The following is a 16708-nucleotide window of genomic DNA, read 5'->3' on the forward strand; positions in this document are numbered from 1 at the left end:
ACTGTGCTAAATAACTCACCAAATCCACGTTGTCGTTTTCAAGTTTAATGTTTACAAATTCCTGTTGCGCCGTTTACCTAAAAATCAAACTCAGCCCAGTTACAACCATCGTTTCCAATTCTTCTAATATGAATATGTACATAGATGTATTCAACGGTGTTTTAAAGCGAGATGTTTGTTCACATTACATTTAAACTTCTGCGTTTTATTACAAAGAAGTTTTATAAACAAAGAAGAGGGGGAATTCTAAAGATGAGTATTTTGAGAAAAGAAGCTATTCGAGAAATAGTTGAAAACCCCCTAGTATTTCAGGTCCTTGACAGTAAAGGGAAAGGATTCATCTGATTGTCAATTTGATCAAGATTATTTAGGTGCGACACAAGAGCGGGGTCTGAACAGCATGTTATTAAGAGCATGTTTCATTATAATACTTGAATGCAACATTGTGGCTCTTTTTTAAATATTTGTTGTCTTTCATTTATAACGATTTTTATAAGTGTGTTATATTTCACCGTTTGCAATTGAGAAAGTCTATGTTTTCGTTGTCAGGTGTTCCTCTCAGGCGTTACCAGAGTCCACAAGATTTTTGCAAACAACTTGATTCGCACAAAATGGACATGTCTTATTTACTGATTATTAATGTTCTACACAGCGCATTTGAACAATGGAATGGCGCGCGCGCAAATGCTAGGAAAATCGCTGTTATTTTCCTTAGAGGGAAACTAACGCAATCTGAACCGATATTATTGCAAGTGGAAAATGCTAAAAAGAAAGGAATTGAAATATTTATTGTTGATGTGCTGAGTTTAAATCCAATGAGTTTTCTTAAAGACATCGTGTCCAATGAACCATTTCACATTCTGCAAGGTGCTAGTAGAGACGATATGATTTTTTTGGCACGTGTACTTGTGATGGAGATTTGTAAAACGTAAGTGCTCATATTGTTTTATATTTCTGCTGTATTAAAGACGTAAGTGATCATATTGTTTTGTATTTCTGCTGTGTTAAAGATGTAAGTGTCAATAGTGTTTTGTATTTCTGCTGTATTAAAGATGTAAGTGATCATATTGTTTTATATTTCTGCTGTGTTAAAGATGTAAGTGCCCATATTGTTTTGTATTTCTGCTGTATTAAAGATGTAAGTGATCATATTGTTTTGTATTTCTGCTGTGTTAAAGATGTAAGTGCCCATATTGTTTTGTATTTCTGCTGTGTTAAAGATGTAAGTGATCATATTGTTTTATATTTCTGCTGTGTTAAAGATGTAAGTGATCATATTGGTTTATATTTCTGCTGTGTTAAAGATGTAAGTGATCATATTGGTTTATATTTCTGCTGTGTTAAAGATGTAAGTGATCATATTGTTTTGTATTTCTGCTGTATTAAAGATGTAAGTGATCATATTGTTTTATATTTCTGCTGTGTTAAAGATGTAAGTGATCATATTGTTTTATATTTCTGCTGTATTAAAGATGTAAGTGATCATATTGTTTTGTATTTCTGCTGTGTTAAAGATGTAAGTGATCATATTGTTTTGTATTTCTGCTGTGTTAAAGATGTAAGTGCCCATATTGTTTTGTATTTCTGCTGTGTTAAAGATGTAAGTGATCATATTGTTTTATATTTCTGCTGTGTTAAAGATGTAAGTGATCATATTGGTTTATATTTCTGCTGTGTTAAAGATGTAAGTGATCATATTGGTTTATATTTCTGCTGTGTTAAAGATGTAAGTGATCATATTGTTTTGTATTTCTGCTGTATTAAAGATGTAAGTGATCATATTGTTTTATATTTCTGCTGTGTTAAAGATGTAAGTGATCATATTGTTTTGTATTTCTGCTGTATTAAAGATGTAAGTGATCATATTGTTTTGTATTTCTGCTGTGTTAAAGATGTACGTGATCATATTGTTTTATATTTCTGCTGTGTTAAAGATGTAAGTGATCATATTGTTTTGTATTTCTGCTGTGTTAAAGATGTAAGTGATCATATTGTTTTGTATTTCTGCTATGTTAAAGATGTAAGTGATCATATTGTTTTGTATTTCTGCTGTGTTAAAGATGTAAGTGATCATATTGGTTTATATTTCTGCTGTGTTAAAGATATGTGATCATATTGTTTTATAATTCTGCTTTGTTAAAGATGTAAGTGATCATATTGTTTTATATTTCTGCTGTGTTAAAGATGTAAGTGATCATATTGTTTTATATTTCTGCTGTGTTAAAGATGTAAGTGATCATATTGTTTTATCTTTCTGCTGTGTTAAAGATGTAAGTGATCATATTGTTTTATATTTCGGCTGTGTCTAAAATGTAAATGATCATATTGTCGTGTCTGCTGTTGTTATGAGAATGACGTTACACTGATATATGAAATTATAACAACATATTTATTGTCGGTGGGGATAGTGGATAGTTGATTGCTAGGAGGAGATATGCACACACGGGAATTCGATGATAATGGTTATTCTCGAGTCCAAATCGTTAACCGACAAGATTCCTTTTGGTTGTTATTATACGAAGTGCATTCAATAAATTTTCAGGCATTTTATAAAGGTATTTAAAATTGAAGACTCTTCAAAGTTCAGTATGCTATTGCTATACATCTAACAAGTAAACAGTTACAACTGGAATTGGAATGCAACCTACTAAAGCCTGATTATCACAGCTGGCGAATTTCAAAAATGCAATTTAGAAGAAAGACATGCAATGGTATTATGTGTTAAACTAAAAGAGAATTCCACACAAATGTACGGAATGCTTCAGACTGCTTTAGGACCATTTTGCATGAACATAGCATCAGATTTGGAGTGGCATAATAGATTCAAGGAAGACAAAGAAGTTTGTGAGGGATGATGAGAGGTGTGGGTGGTGTAAAAAAGCTAGAACACCACAGTTGATTGGCCAAATAAAGAATTTCATTGATAAGGATTGTCGTGTATCTTAGAGTGCACAATTTGATGTCAGTGTAGGAACTGTACACACAATTATTTGTGAGGAACTGAAGATTCTAAAGATTTGCATGAAGTTTATCTCAAGGGTACTCCATTCTTACCAGATACTATTTGACAAATGTGGGTATCCAGACAGTTCCTTACATTCCATATAGCCCACAATTTGTTCCCTGTAACTTTTGGTAATTCCCTAAGCTCAAGGAAAACCATTAGAGGCTGCCGTTATGAGAAAACTGAGGAGATGAAAGAGTCATTGACATACTCCCACAAGAGGATTTCCACGAGGCTTTTCAGAAGTTGTTGGAACGGTACAACAAGTGCATTGCAGCCAGAGGAGATTACTTCAAAATGGATCAGAGTTTTATACTAAAGTAAAAGTGCCCATTTGGATACTTATCGAAGACACCTCGTAACCATTTGGGATCACCTGAAACACCCTCTAGGGATGACATTGTCACTGTAGATACATTCCGAGGGTATTTTATTCAGCCATTAGCATTTCACTGAATTGACTGGACTATGATTACACCTGTTTACCTTTTTTGCCGAAAATGAGCTTTCGAACTTTAAACTTATCTTTCTTTTGGCATTGGATCAAGTTGATTGTTACTTCACGGGTTCATTTTTTATTTAAATGACTGTTTCATAAATTTGATAATTATTTCATGGTTTGCATTTGTCACCAAGTGCACACTTTTGTCAAGATGATCTCTTGAGACACATGGCTTAAGTGTTTTATAATTGCTTTATCTAGCGAATAACTAACGTATAAATAACCTCAACTAAAAAAATCATTAATTCGTAGCAGATAGTAAAATACATATTATTAAATTGCAGTAAAAGATTCGTTGAAATTCAAAGACGTACATTTTTTTATATAACTTTCGCATATTTCATCGTGGATATCGTTAACTGGGGTGGGGGGATTCTTGAATTTTATCTATGATGAAATAGCTCCAAGTTATATAAAAAAAAAATGAGAGTCTTTGAATTTCAACAAATTTTGTTCTATTTTGTAAATTTTGCCACTATAAAATAGTTCTATTGAATTTTATTCTAATTTTACGGGAATTCTGTTTCATCCTAACAGCTTCAACCCGTTAAATGAAAACGGTATGAATTGAAATTTATAATATTTCTAAAATAAACATTATTATATTATTAGATCGCTATATACGAAAATACCATTATTTAAGAAATATACTAAACTGATCAATCGCTTACTATTTTCATTTTCTTTTTACTTAAATCCGTGAACATCCTCATTCCAGATAAATATGTAATTTATAGCAGGTAATAAAATATTTAGAAAGTAAACCTTAAATCGTACATATTTAGATTATTCCGGGTTTTATAATTTTATAATTGGATTATGGATAAATTATAAATTATAATATATTATTTTTTCACGAGTCTAATGAGGAAAACCAAAGAAACTCAACTCAGCGCAAGGAAAAATGGTTATCTCACCTTTATTTTATTAAAATTTCCACTAATATTTATTTGAAAAACTGTACTATTTTTACACCAACTATTGTGAATACCCATCTGTATATTGTTGAGTCATCTATAAATTTAAATTGCAGTTGCCTTCGGATTGGTAAACGTATATTTTCCTTGAATTAACTAAATAATTGAAATCAATCTGTGTCTTTTATTTTCCAGTCACCCAGAATAAGAAGAGATCACAATGGCTTACTCATAAAATATCTATTATCCACTGAAAGGAGAACGTTTGCAAGCGACATATTTATCATCAGATATTATCGATTAAATAGGAAAAATTAGTTTTTTTATCTTTAACTATATAATAATTGTACGAAAAACTTATTTCTGAATATTAGATATTAGGGTGTGCAATGATGAACGATTTTAAAATCAATTGAAAACATTATTGCATTTCTGTAGAGCTTTCTTGGAACAATAAAATGCATTCAAAAAATATTTTTTCGAATCATTCTTCCTGTCTGATTGATGAATGTTTTCGTATTTCATTGGTAACTAAATTTGAATGTTAAAATTTTGATTTCGATTCTAGCTGAGAAAATGAAGAAAGTATTTAAGAAAAACATCAGTTTTTGATCAGAATTTCCTTTGTATTAAGACAAGAAAATCAGGAAAAAAAAATTTGATGTCCATACCTGTGACGAAATAAAATATCACATTTTAAAAAAATCATGTAAGTTGATCAAGTAGTTTTATTTTTAAATCATAAATCAAATTTTATGAATAAAAGAAACGCGATTGTTTTGTTTGTCATTTCTTGAATATATATATATATATATATATGTGTGTGTGTGTGTGTGTGTGTGTGTGTGTGTGTGTGTGTGTGTGTGTGTGTGTGTGTGTGTGGATGACTATAATGCTCCTCATCTTGAGTTGAGCATATTGAGGAGTGATACACGAATTACCATAAGCATATAAGCGACGCTCTTTGTGTAAACAAATCGAGCGGAGGTATTTCGGACGATGTTAAAACATTGTTAAATTCTCTACTCGCTCAGCGGCCGCCAATAGCGTAATGGTTAGGAGCCTTGACTGCCGTACAGACGGTCGGGTTTCAATCCTGGCTTGAGGTAGTTGCCTGATATATATATATGAAGACAATAGGAGCTGGAAATGAAACAGAACTACATATTGGTGGATATAGATTGGTTCATTTATTCAATAAGGGAATACAATCGATTAGTTGGTGGATAGAAGGGACTCTTTATGCCAAGGCATTTCGAAGCCTAATGCTTCTCATCAGAAGAGTAGAGAAGATGCTAGGTAGCAAAGTGGGGATGTGGCGTTTAGCGTTGGATTCATTAGGAACGAAATAGATCAAAACGAATTAAAATTATAGATGATGTGGGGAGGTCAAATTCTAAATAAAGGAGGGGCGTATTATATATCGTGTAGTGCAGAAAGGTGTATAGAGTCTTTATCATAATCTTAAGTGTATTTAGTATATAATTTAGGGTTGAAGTTGGGACTTAACTGGATGTATAGTGGTTCTATTTTACATATGCAAGCGAGATGACAACACTATTAATTAGTGGATACTTTTGGCAAGGATATTATGGTGGTGATTTAAGGCGAAAGGGGTGGGTCTGGGTGGGTAGTTATAAGGCTATCATACTGGATTTCAAAGTATACTATATGCTAGGTAATATGTGCCAATATTTTTATGTTTTCTTTTTTTATAAGGAAATAGTAGAGAGATAGGGTGGCAAATTCTTTGGGGGTGTCTAACAGGACAAAATAAGAATTAGCCCACTCAAACAAGACATATAATCAGCTAGGTTCTGTCACGATTTCTCCATTGCTTATGACCTAACTCATATTGTTCACGAACCCACCCGTGTGTCTGACACCGACATTCACAATGCAAGTCTCCTAGACCTTTTTCTCACAACTTTCCCTGGGCTATAGTCATCCTCCGTTCTTTCTAAACTGGAATCTTGCGACCACTCAGTTGTCTCAGTTAAGATAAAGACAAAATGTAATATGTCCTCAGACGTACCTCTCGATCGTACAGTATATCGATACTCTATGACTAACTAGGATAGCTTCCGCACATTTATATCAGATCTACTCCTGCGTTCTATGTTTAAAAAAACGGGTCCTCTATAGTATCAGAATGACGGAATGGTTAATTAATGTGGTTCTCTCTAGAATGAACTGCTGCTATTGCGCACAAAAGAACTTTTTCTATTGATTCCAACGTAATAGATGTACTGAAACTATAGCCGCTTTCAACACTGCTCAATGTAAAAGATTAATACTGAATGTGAGAGAGTTAAGTCCAAAGTAGCTGGAGCAGCGGCTTGGTTCCCACCAGGTTTGAGAAATAATAAACAGAATCTTGAACAGAAACGTGTGCTCTATTCCAACTATCATCTATGGACCTGAGGTAATTTCGTCAGCATCAAACAAAGCTAAACCTTTTGTCAAGAACTTTGTATCAAATTCTACTCTATGCGATGAGGGTCGTCAACCCATGTATTTCCTCCTATGTCCGAGAAGATACAAACATCTGTGCATAATGTTGATTCTAGTGAAGCAACTAGCCCTGACGGAACTCCAATGACAGTGCTGAAAAAGCTTCTACCAGAATTAGCTCCCATACTTACAAAACTTTTTAAACGTTGTCTTAAGGAGAATTGCTTCCCAACACCCTGGAAAATCTCATCAGTATGCCTTGTTATTGAAAAATTCAGGTGATTAGTCATCTCCCTCTCAATGCAGACCAGTCAGTCTCCTGTACGTCATGAGTAAGTTGCTGGAATTTGTGTTAAATAGAGAAGTAGTCAACCACTTCAGTAAAAATAATCGTTTTAGTGACATACGATATGGTTTCCGTTCTGATAGATCTACAGCAGATGAGTTAACGGTTATATCTCATAGAATTTACGTATCTATCGACGGAAACTTTTTTTCTAAGGCAACTGTTCTTTGAGAGAGCATGGCATAAAAGTTTACCCTACAACATCTCTAGCTACGATATAGTTGAAATTTTCTTTGCAATTATTAAATGATTTCTCTCTGATAGGTTTATAAGTGTAGTGGTTATAGGTAGAAATCGGAAGATCACAGTATTTATGCTGGAGTCCCTCAGGGGTCTATTCTGAGCCCAACTCCACATCAATGATCTCCCAAATTACTTCCTATGATTATTCATAGACATTTATGCTGATGAAACTGTGACGTGACCGTCCCAGGTGGCGATTGGGTTACCCACTGGGGGAGGCTGGGACTCCCGAAACACTGGAGTATGCCGAGCAGATATGATTTCTTTTATTCTTTAAGTACTGTTTATGCGCCTGGGCGATGGCAATCGACCCTGCTGAGAGAAAGCTTGAATTTATAAATGTCATTGTTTTGCGAAAGCACTTTAAGAGACGTAACGAAAACATCATTTCGTTTTCGATGCCAACGAGTGATGACAGGGTTGTTTGGCCTTTGAGTGCAATTACCCGACCGACGAGGTCACGGACTTCAATCGCAGGTGCAGCCGAGGGAGATGGATCCTCTCCTAGTGGTTACGTAACTAGTTGCGATTGGTCCAGGAAGCGGCCCTAATCCACCCCTGATGTCACTATGTGAGTGGGTCCCCACGGCGAAATGTGCAGAATCGACCTGAGGATTAGACAGAATGAAGCACAATCGAAGAGTCGCCACCCCTCTCTGCTACATCCTTCTACCGTAATACCGAGAGTAATTAATCTATTGGGAACTCCACAGAGTTTGTCAAAATCAACATTAAACTATGAACAATTGTATATAACTATATATATTGTATATCTTATCGTGATTTTAATCCGTACAATAGAGAATTGAGTTTGTCTTTCTTTGTGTGCATGAGATTGATTCATTTCCAACACGACAGAGAGACGAAGCAGCGGCATATCAACCCACTCGTGAAATTAAGATCGACCGAACCAATTTACGGGTCCTGACTCTATGTGACAAGGGATCCCTTGCGAGAGACGAAGCACGGGTAACAGAACTATCATTTATGGTAACACTTCAAAGGTCGTAATCGACCAAGTGTTCTCTGATTCTCTCTCCTCTGATCTTGAGTACGTGGCACAATGGGAAGAAAGGTGTCTGGTGAATTTTAAAACCAACCTTCAACATTTACATCATTAACGTTCTAATTTCTGTGTAATGAATAGCTCTCGTTCTGGGGAGGCTCCATGTTTTGACTTCTTTGCTCCTTGAAATGCTATGCGCACAACAAATCAGTTGCCAAAGCTGCTGGGAAAATGGTGGAATTATTCTACCGATCCAGTAAATATATCTGATGCAATTCACTACTTGTATAAGAGCCAAGTACGTATAAGGCTGAAGTACTGTTGCCACATCTTGGAAAGAGCTGCTAGAAGCACTTATCCTGCCTTGATAGACTTGTCGCCTGGTGAGAGATGCCCCTTTCTTTTCCCTACAGCCTCTTTCCCACGGAAAAAAAGTTTCGTGTCTGTTTCTTGCTTAATCGTTATTTTTATGGCAAGTGCTCGTCTGAGCTCCAATCTACGGTTACCCTTATCCAAACCTTAACGAAAAACACTAATCTAGCTGAAACTATCAATAATTTCCACCACTCTAGATTCCATGAACAAAGTTTATTTCTTAGAATTGCACGCCTATGGAACGCTTTTTCGTTTCCTTGTTTTCCAGCTAATTACAATATGGTCGTCTTCAAATCGAACGTGTACTAGTTCTCGATGAGCCATCCCTTTAAGTAATCCAATTTAACAAATTTCATCTACTGGCGACTACTATGATATTTTCCCATTGACTACCGTACATTCATTAACCCTCATCCCCGAGAGGCATCCGGGCTTTGATAAGTTGTGATTGCTTTGTAAAAAAACGATATATTAAAGAAAATATAAATATTTAAAAATAAAAATAAACAATAAAATGTATACTCAGAGAAGTAATTAAGCATGCGTGAATAAGAGGATAATTTTTTTAAGTATATAAGTATATAATAGTGTACCGACGTTTCGTAGTAAAACTATGACACAAAGCCAGAACAAATTCTGAAAACTAATTAATAAACTATAGTTGGGGCAACTGTCGGTTTTAGAAAGTAGTGGCCGTGGCCAAAATAAAATCATCTGACTGCCACTGTCGGGCATTTTCTCCTAGTAGCAGCTACTGAAAGTCACTAGCTATTATTGTCAGCACTAGTGATCACTGGCTATTATTGTCAGCACTAGTGATCACTGGCAATTAGTATTGGTTTTGGGCGATTACTTGAAGTACTAGCGAGTGCTGGTGTCTACTGGTGGAGACTGGCTTCCTTTGTAACTGGCAGTCACTAACGGCCATGATCAGAGTTTGTCTCCATTGGGTTGCTTCGAACTGAAATCGTCTTCAACTGTCAGGGATTGTTAGGCACTGACATCATTGGATGCCTGTGGCGGGCACTATTAGTCACTGGCGGTTAGTGCTGTTTTGAAGCGGTTACTCGCGTTTACTGGTGGACACTGACTGCCTTTAAAATTGCCACTGTCGATTTTTGGCAAGGTTGGGCTTTGGCGGGCAAATCACTTGTCTTTAATTATTGGACAGTCATACAGTTGTATACTTTGTCATCTATTGTGTTTATTGCTCTTTTAATGTGATTACCGTCACAATCGAGCACTGGCGGTTACTTCTGTTTTGTTGCGATTACGTTCTGACATAAGCGTTTATCTGCGATGACTGGTGCGCACTGGCTACTTTAACAATTGTCGATCGCACGTGCCTGTGACAAAGAGCGTATTTTATTCACAATCTGAGGAAAGCAAGATGCTATATAGTCCGTATCATGCACTGTTAACTGATGAGTGCATTAAAATAGCACACCTATAAAACAAATATTTTTGATGATTGAAATAGGATCTTTATTTTTTATATTTGAAACTTGGAAATGCAGTGAGAATTAAGAATTATTAACCTTATTTGATGTCCATTTATGTTTTTATAGTTTTATATGTTTCTGCAAAATGCCGGATCCCCGCCGACGATGGCGACCGCAACTACGACAATGGCGATAAGAAAAAAAAACGTGAAATGTCAGTTCCGATATCGGATTTTATTATCGGGGCAGTATTAAGTGTGCAAATGGAGATATTATTGTGTAGTGTTCGCAATTGTCTTTATTCAATAAGTTTTTTTTTTAACTTTTCGAAATTCACTTCCTCCAATAGTCCATAAATACGATAAACGTATGTGAACAACCAATCAAATTGACCGGTTTATATTTATTTCGCCTAGCTAAGAAAGTAAACACTGACAGCATGTTTGTGGGTAAATGAATAAAAATTCAGTGTCTCGACGAGGAGAGTGAGGAGAGAAAATAATGAGTGAGTTCTGTTTTCACTTGTAAATATGGCTTTTGGGAGAGTGACTCTCTTCGAAAATATTATAAGAATTTATGATACTTAATAAAATCGACGAATAATAATGAACTGATCCAAATAGATAATCACAATAGATATAACAGGTTTCTTACTGTACTTCAAATTATTTTCAACGATATATGCAAGTAAAAGATCATATATACAAATTACATATAACTTTATTATAAAATTAGATTCATTAAAGAAAGAAAAGTAGACTATAAAACCCCTTAATCACAGGCATTTCGAAGCGAAATGTTTTTTACCAGAAGATGAGAAAAGCCAGCTTTATACAAATAAAAAAAGACCTGAAATGGAAAGTAAAAGATATATAAGTATATATCAGTAAGAAAAAATCCATAAAAGCAATTAAAAGAGGAGTAGAAGAAAGGTAGGACGAAAAAGAGAAGAAAAACAAACATGCATATAATAAGGGAGATAGAAAAAAGAACTCTGCAAATTAAACCAAAATGTGACTACATTAGATTCCTGTTACTTTAACGGCCATTTGACTTTATATACTTAATTAATCGAAGTATGGAATTTATATAAAAAGAAATATAAAATATATATATGCACATATACATATATACAAGTAGGAAAAAATCTAAGAAATTAGGCAGTAAGGATCCAGTAGAGAAAAAATATAGAGGAGATAAGCACATACACAACTCAGCCGTGGTGAGATGAGGAAGAAATATTAAGACAATAGAGTGTAACAATAGATAATGAAGAAGGAGTCCGAAAAGAAAAAAAGAAAAGAAAGAGAAGAGAGAGAGAGAGAGAGTGTTAGAAACAGAGAGCAAAAAAAAACAGGTGATAACTTCGGTAAAAAGAAGGGCAAAGGTTTAAATACAGTCAGGTCGGAGTAAAAGAAAAAAACAATAAAGTCGGTTAGCTAGGTTTTAAAAAATAAAGGTATGAAGCCTCTTCAAAAAAACATGTCAATTGATATGCACAGGCACACACGGAGTCACATAAGCACGTAATTAAACACACACACACACACACACACACATATACATATATATATATATATATATATATATATATGTGTGTGTGTGTGTGTGTGTGTGTGTGTGTGTGTGTGTGTGTGTGTGTGTGTGTGTGTGAATTGTTAATATATATTTATGTACATATATATGTGTGTGTGTGTTTGTGTGTGTGTGTTTGTGTGTGTGTGTGTGTGTGTGTGTGTGTGTGTGTGTGTGTGTGTGTGTGTGTGTGTGTGTGTGTGTGTGTGTGTGTGTGTGTGTGTGTGTGTGTGTGTGTGAATTGTTAAACCAGCTAAAGAGAAAAGCTCACCGGGAACAGAATATCATATCATAGTTAATAAAGAAATCAGAAGAAGCACTAAAAGCATAAAAATGCAATAAAAGAATGAAAATTAAAAGTACTAAATACTAAAAATACTAAAACAGACATATACACATATACATATATACACATATGCATATATACATACACACACATACACATATATGTACATACTAGTATATGCACGTATACATGTATTTACACATATACAGCATATACATACATATACATATGTACATACACACATATACACATATACATACTCACATATGCATATATACATACGCACATATACATATATGCCTACATACTTATACATATATAAATACGTACATACACATATATACATCGACACATATACATATATACATACACACATATACATATATACATGCATATACATATATGCATACACATATATACATATATAAATACGCACATATATATGCATACACACATATACATATCTATACACATATACATATATGCATATTTACAAACGTACATATACATATATACATACACAAGATACCTATACACACACACATATACATATATATACATAAAAGAGATATGCAAATATACATACACATAAATACATACATATACATCCATACATATACATATACACACATATACATACGCATATATACATATAGAGATACACACATATACACATATACATACGCACATATACATACATATAGATACACATATGTACATATATACATGCACATGTATATATATATATATATATATATATATATATCTAAATTCGTATTCCTGTCTGTCTGTTTTTTGTTTGTTCACAATTTGATTAATATATACAAAAGCTTAATTAAGGTTAAACAAATATATGAAAAAATTGTTTAAAATTATCTTATTGCTAATCTTATTGATAGAAAAAGCCGTTAGACGCGTTTATCTCTCTCTATTAATATAAAAAAGGGGTCCCTTTGTGTGTGTACGTAGGTGCCGATGTGGTACTATAAGTTCATAACACCAAGTGGGCTGATGGTTTCATGATTACCTCATGTTCCAACGGGCCGTTCTCTGCTTCCTTCCACGATCACGTTGCTTTAAAACTTGGGGAAAGAAGAGATGGGTACGGTCCAGTCGATAAAGGTTAGATTTGGTGTTGGAGAGAAAAGTTTTCAAGCAATCAACAAAAAAAAAATGACGAAAAGCGCTAGTAATAAACAGCAACAGACGTTTATTTACATAATTTTTATCGACAATTTTCAACAAAAACCCTGAATATGGTTGATTGGCGGAACAAAGAAATCTTAGCTGCAATTAGGCAGCGTAGTCAATGATAGAGAATGCGGTTGTGACAGATCTGGGGGGGGGGGTTAACGGCGAAAAAAAAACGAACTTATTATTCCCTCTAAATATGGGCCCGAATCAGTTTCTGATTGATCAACCAACGTGGATTGCCGATTACTTGTAAGAATCACTCTGTCGCAGTCATAATGATGGGTTACAAGGAGCAATCTTATGGCCGTCAATGATTTGTGTTAAACTTGTAATCAATTCCAGGTTACGCCGACTCAAAATGTTTGCCAAATTAGAAATTTATTTTGAATATGATATGATTTCTGGAGGTCCACACACCTGCAAATTGTTTTGTTTTAGTGAGAGTTTTATAGGTTAATCCTGTTCTGCTCGGGTCACTATCTCTTTGTACTTAATGACTGTGTTTATTATACTTAGTTCTTAAAAAAATGTTAGATACCTAAAACGAATTCATTTTTATGTTAAATAAAATAAATATCATAATTTAATTCATTATTACTTAATTAACAGTCAACTTTTTGACACTTAAATGGAAGGGTCATACGGAAACGGCTGAACCTATCTTTTTCAAATGTCATGCAAAGTTAAGTAATATGTCTTGCAGTGGTCTTAGATATGTTTCGTACAAAAATTTATTTGCTAATATCGAAAATCGGAAAAAATCCTATCCTAAAATAGTTTAGATAAAAATAATTTTTACGGTGTAATATTTTACTCTCTTTTCTCTTCAAATTCAGATTCAATTCTCAGCAAATCATTTCTTCTTTAAAAACAGAAGTATTCTCATCTGGAGATACAGCTCAATAGTAGAATATTTTACTACAGATCGAATTGTCCCCCTGTTCAAGCCCGGTTATACCTTAACATTTTATTTTAGTCTTATTAATGAGTTCAATTTACGATAAAAAAAGGTACAATTTAAAATTGCCGCAAATCATTTCTTTGTTTGCATATTTTAAAACTAAACATTAATCATTGGGGGAGACAAAAAAATAAAATATTATGTATTAATTTCTTGTAAAAAAAAAGTTTCGCAGAAGTAAAACCCAAATTGCTTAGCATTTTTTGAGAAAATAGTCACCACTTATAAAGACCCAGAGGCTACTCAAGGATAAGGGTTAATAAGTGTACAGTAGTACCTTGGTTTCAGTAAAGCAACTGGCCCTGATGGCATTCCAATTATAGTGCTGAAAACGCTTCTACCAGAACTAGCTCCCATAATTACAAAACTGTTTAACCGTTGCCTTAATGAGGAAATGATTCCTAACACCCTGAAAAAGTCCAGCAGTCTGCCATGTATTTAATAATTCCGGAGATCGATCATTTGTTCCGTAACAAACGAATCAGTTTCCTGTGGGTCATGAGTAAGTTGTTGAAATTAGTGAAAAATAGAGAAGTGGTCAACCACTTCAGCAAAAAATAACCTACTCAGTGACATGCATTATGGTTTCTGTTCTGTTAGTGCTACAACCGGTGTGCACATTCTAATACTACATAGGATTAATGAATCTCCAGAGAGGGGCTTCGTTTCTAAAGCAATAGCTCGTGACATCTCTAAGGTGATGAGGATGGCATAACGGCTTACTGCACAAGATTTCCGGCTATGGATTAGCTGAAAATATTCTCTAAGTTATTAAACCCTTACTCTCTGATATGCTTATAAGAGTAGTCGTTGATGATTAGAAATCAAAAACTCATAGTATTAACACTGGCGTCGTTCAGAGTTCAATCCTGGACCTAACTCTCTTCCTTATCTACATCAATGATTTCACTAGTCACATTCTTAGATCATCGGCAGACATCTATGCAGACGGCGCCACAATCTATGGCAACATTTCAGAGGCCGACAATGACTAAGAATTTTTTAATCTCTCTTCTAATCTTGAGAATATGGTGCAATAGTGAAAAGGGTAGCTGGTTAAGTTTAATGCATCTAGAATCAAGCTTCTCTGTTTTAATCATAATCGCTCTGGCCCTCATCTGGCTTTAAATGAAATGAACGGCTCTTGGTCTGACCTTTACTCCAGATCTGAAATGAACGGTTTCTAGGTCCTACCTTTACTCGTGATCTGAAATTGAATACATACATCAAATCTTTTTTTTTTAAAGGTGATAACCACTTATTGAGGCCCAGAAACCACTCGGAGATAAAGGTTATTGCGTGTATACCGTAGCTGGAAATCTTGTGAAGTAGGCCCTTATGCTATACTTTATCGAATGCTTTTGATATGTCAAGAGCAATTGCCCTGAAGAGGAAGCCTTTGTCAAAAGATTCACCAATCCTATGACATATACTGTGAGGGCTAGTTGCTTTACTGGAATCAAGGCTCTTGCTAAGCTTAGCGACCTCACGCACAGATATGTGTATGTTGCATGGCGTGTTGTCTGTTATAGGAGGAAATACGGGGAGTTGATGGCCTTCGCCGTGTAGGGTAGAATTAGCTGCAAAGTTCTTGGCAAATAGTTTGGCTTTGTCTGATGCTGAAGAGATGACCTCAGGTCCATTGATAATGGTTGGGATAGAACGCACACTTCTGTTCAGGATCCTATTTGTTATTTGCCAAAACTGGTGGAAACCAAGCCAGTCTCAGTACATCTATTATGTTGGTAGCTATGGAAAAAGTGATTTCTGTGAGCGATGGCAACAGCACATTCTGGGGAGAATCACGGCTGGCTGTTAGGTTTTTGTTGGAATTTTTTGGATGGTATGAATCGGTCTATGCCTACAATAAACCATTCGGTCAGGTCTGACACTATGGAGGACACATCCTTTTTAAACATGGAATGTAGGGGTAGATCAGATACGAATGTACGGAAGCTATCCCAGTCAGCCGTAGAGTATCGATATACAGTACGGTAGAGAGGTCCGTCTGAAGACTTATTGCATTTTGTTTTTATCTTAACTCATACAACCGAGTGGTCGGAAGATCCCAGAGGAGACAGGATGGAACATGAACATAGCTCAGGGGAAGTTGTGAGAAAAAGTTCTAGAAGGCTAGCGTACTGACGTATCGGGCACACGAGTGGGTTCGTTAACAATCTGGGTGAGGTCGTAGGCAATGACGAAATCATAACAGAACCTCCCCATGATCTGTCTTGTTCGAGTGAATCAGCCATTCCACAAATGTGGATGTTAGCCGAAGGATGAGCAGACAGGATGTGGTCAATTTTCTTAGATATGCTCTTAAAGATAGTAATTCTGCTCTTGTGGGGGGGGGGGGCGATAGAGGGCAAATATAAATCTAAATTATCGTTGGAAAAAAGG

At 35.0% G+C, this 16708-nt stretch overlaps 1 protein-coding gene across 1 annotated transcript in view; it reads left to right on the plus strand.

Moving 5' to 3' along the window:
- Nucleotides 1–4753, plus strand: part of LOC145268377 (collagen alpha-6(VI) chain-like) — a 77963-nt gene extending 73210 nt beyond the window's left edge. The window contains exons 19-20 of the mRNA XM_080123935.1: nucleotides 550–928; nucleotides 4619–4753. Of these exons, the coding sequence (XP_079980061.1) occupies nucleotides 550–928; nucleotides 4619–4631 (392 nt within the window). The 3' untranslated portion in view covers nucleotides 4632–4753. The remainder of the gene's footprint in view (nucleotides 1–549; nucleotides 929–4618) is intronic.
- The last annotated feature ends 11955 nt before the right edge of the window (nucleotides 4754–16708 follow it).

Source organism: Euprymna scolopes, chromosome 43, assembly GCF_053919585.1.
Source record: "Euprymna scolopes isolate OS-2025 chromosome 43, ASM5391958v1, whole genome shotgun sequence".
Lineage (NCBI taxonomy): Eukaryota > Metazoa > Mollusca > Cephalopoda > Sepiida > Sepiolidae > Euprymna > Euprymna scolopes.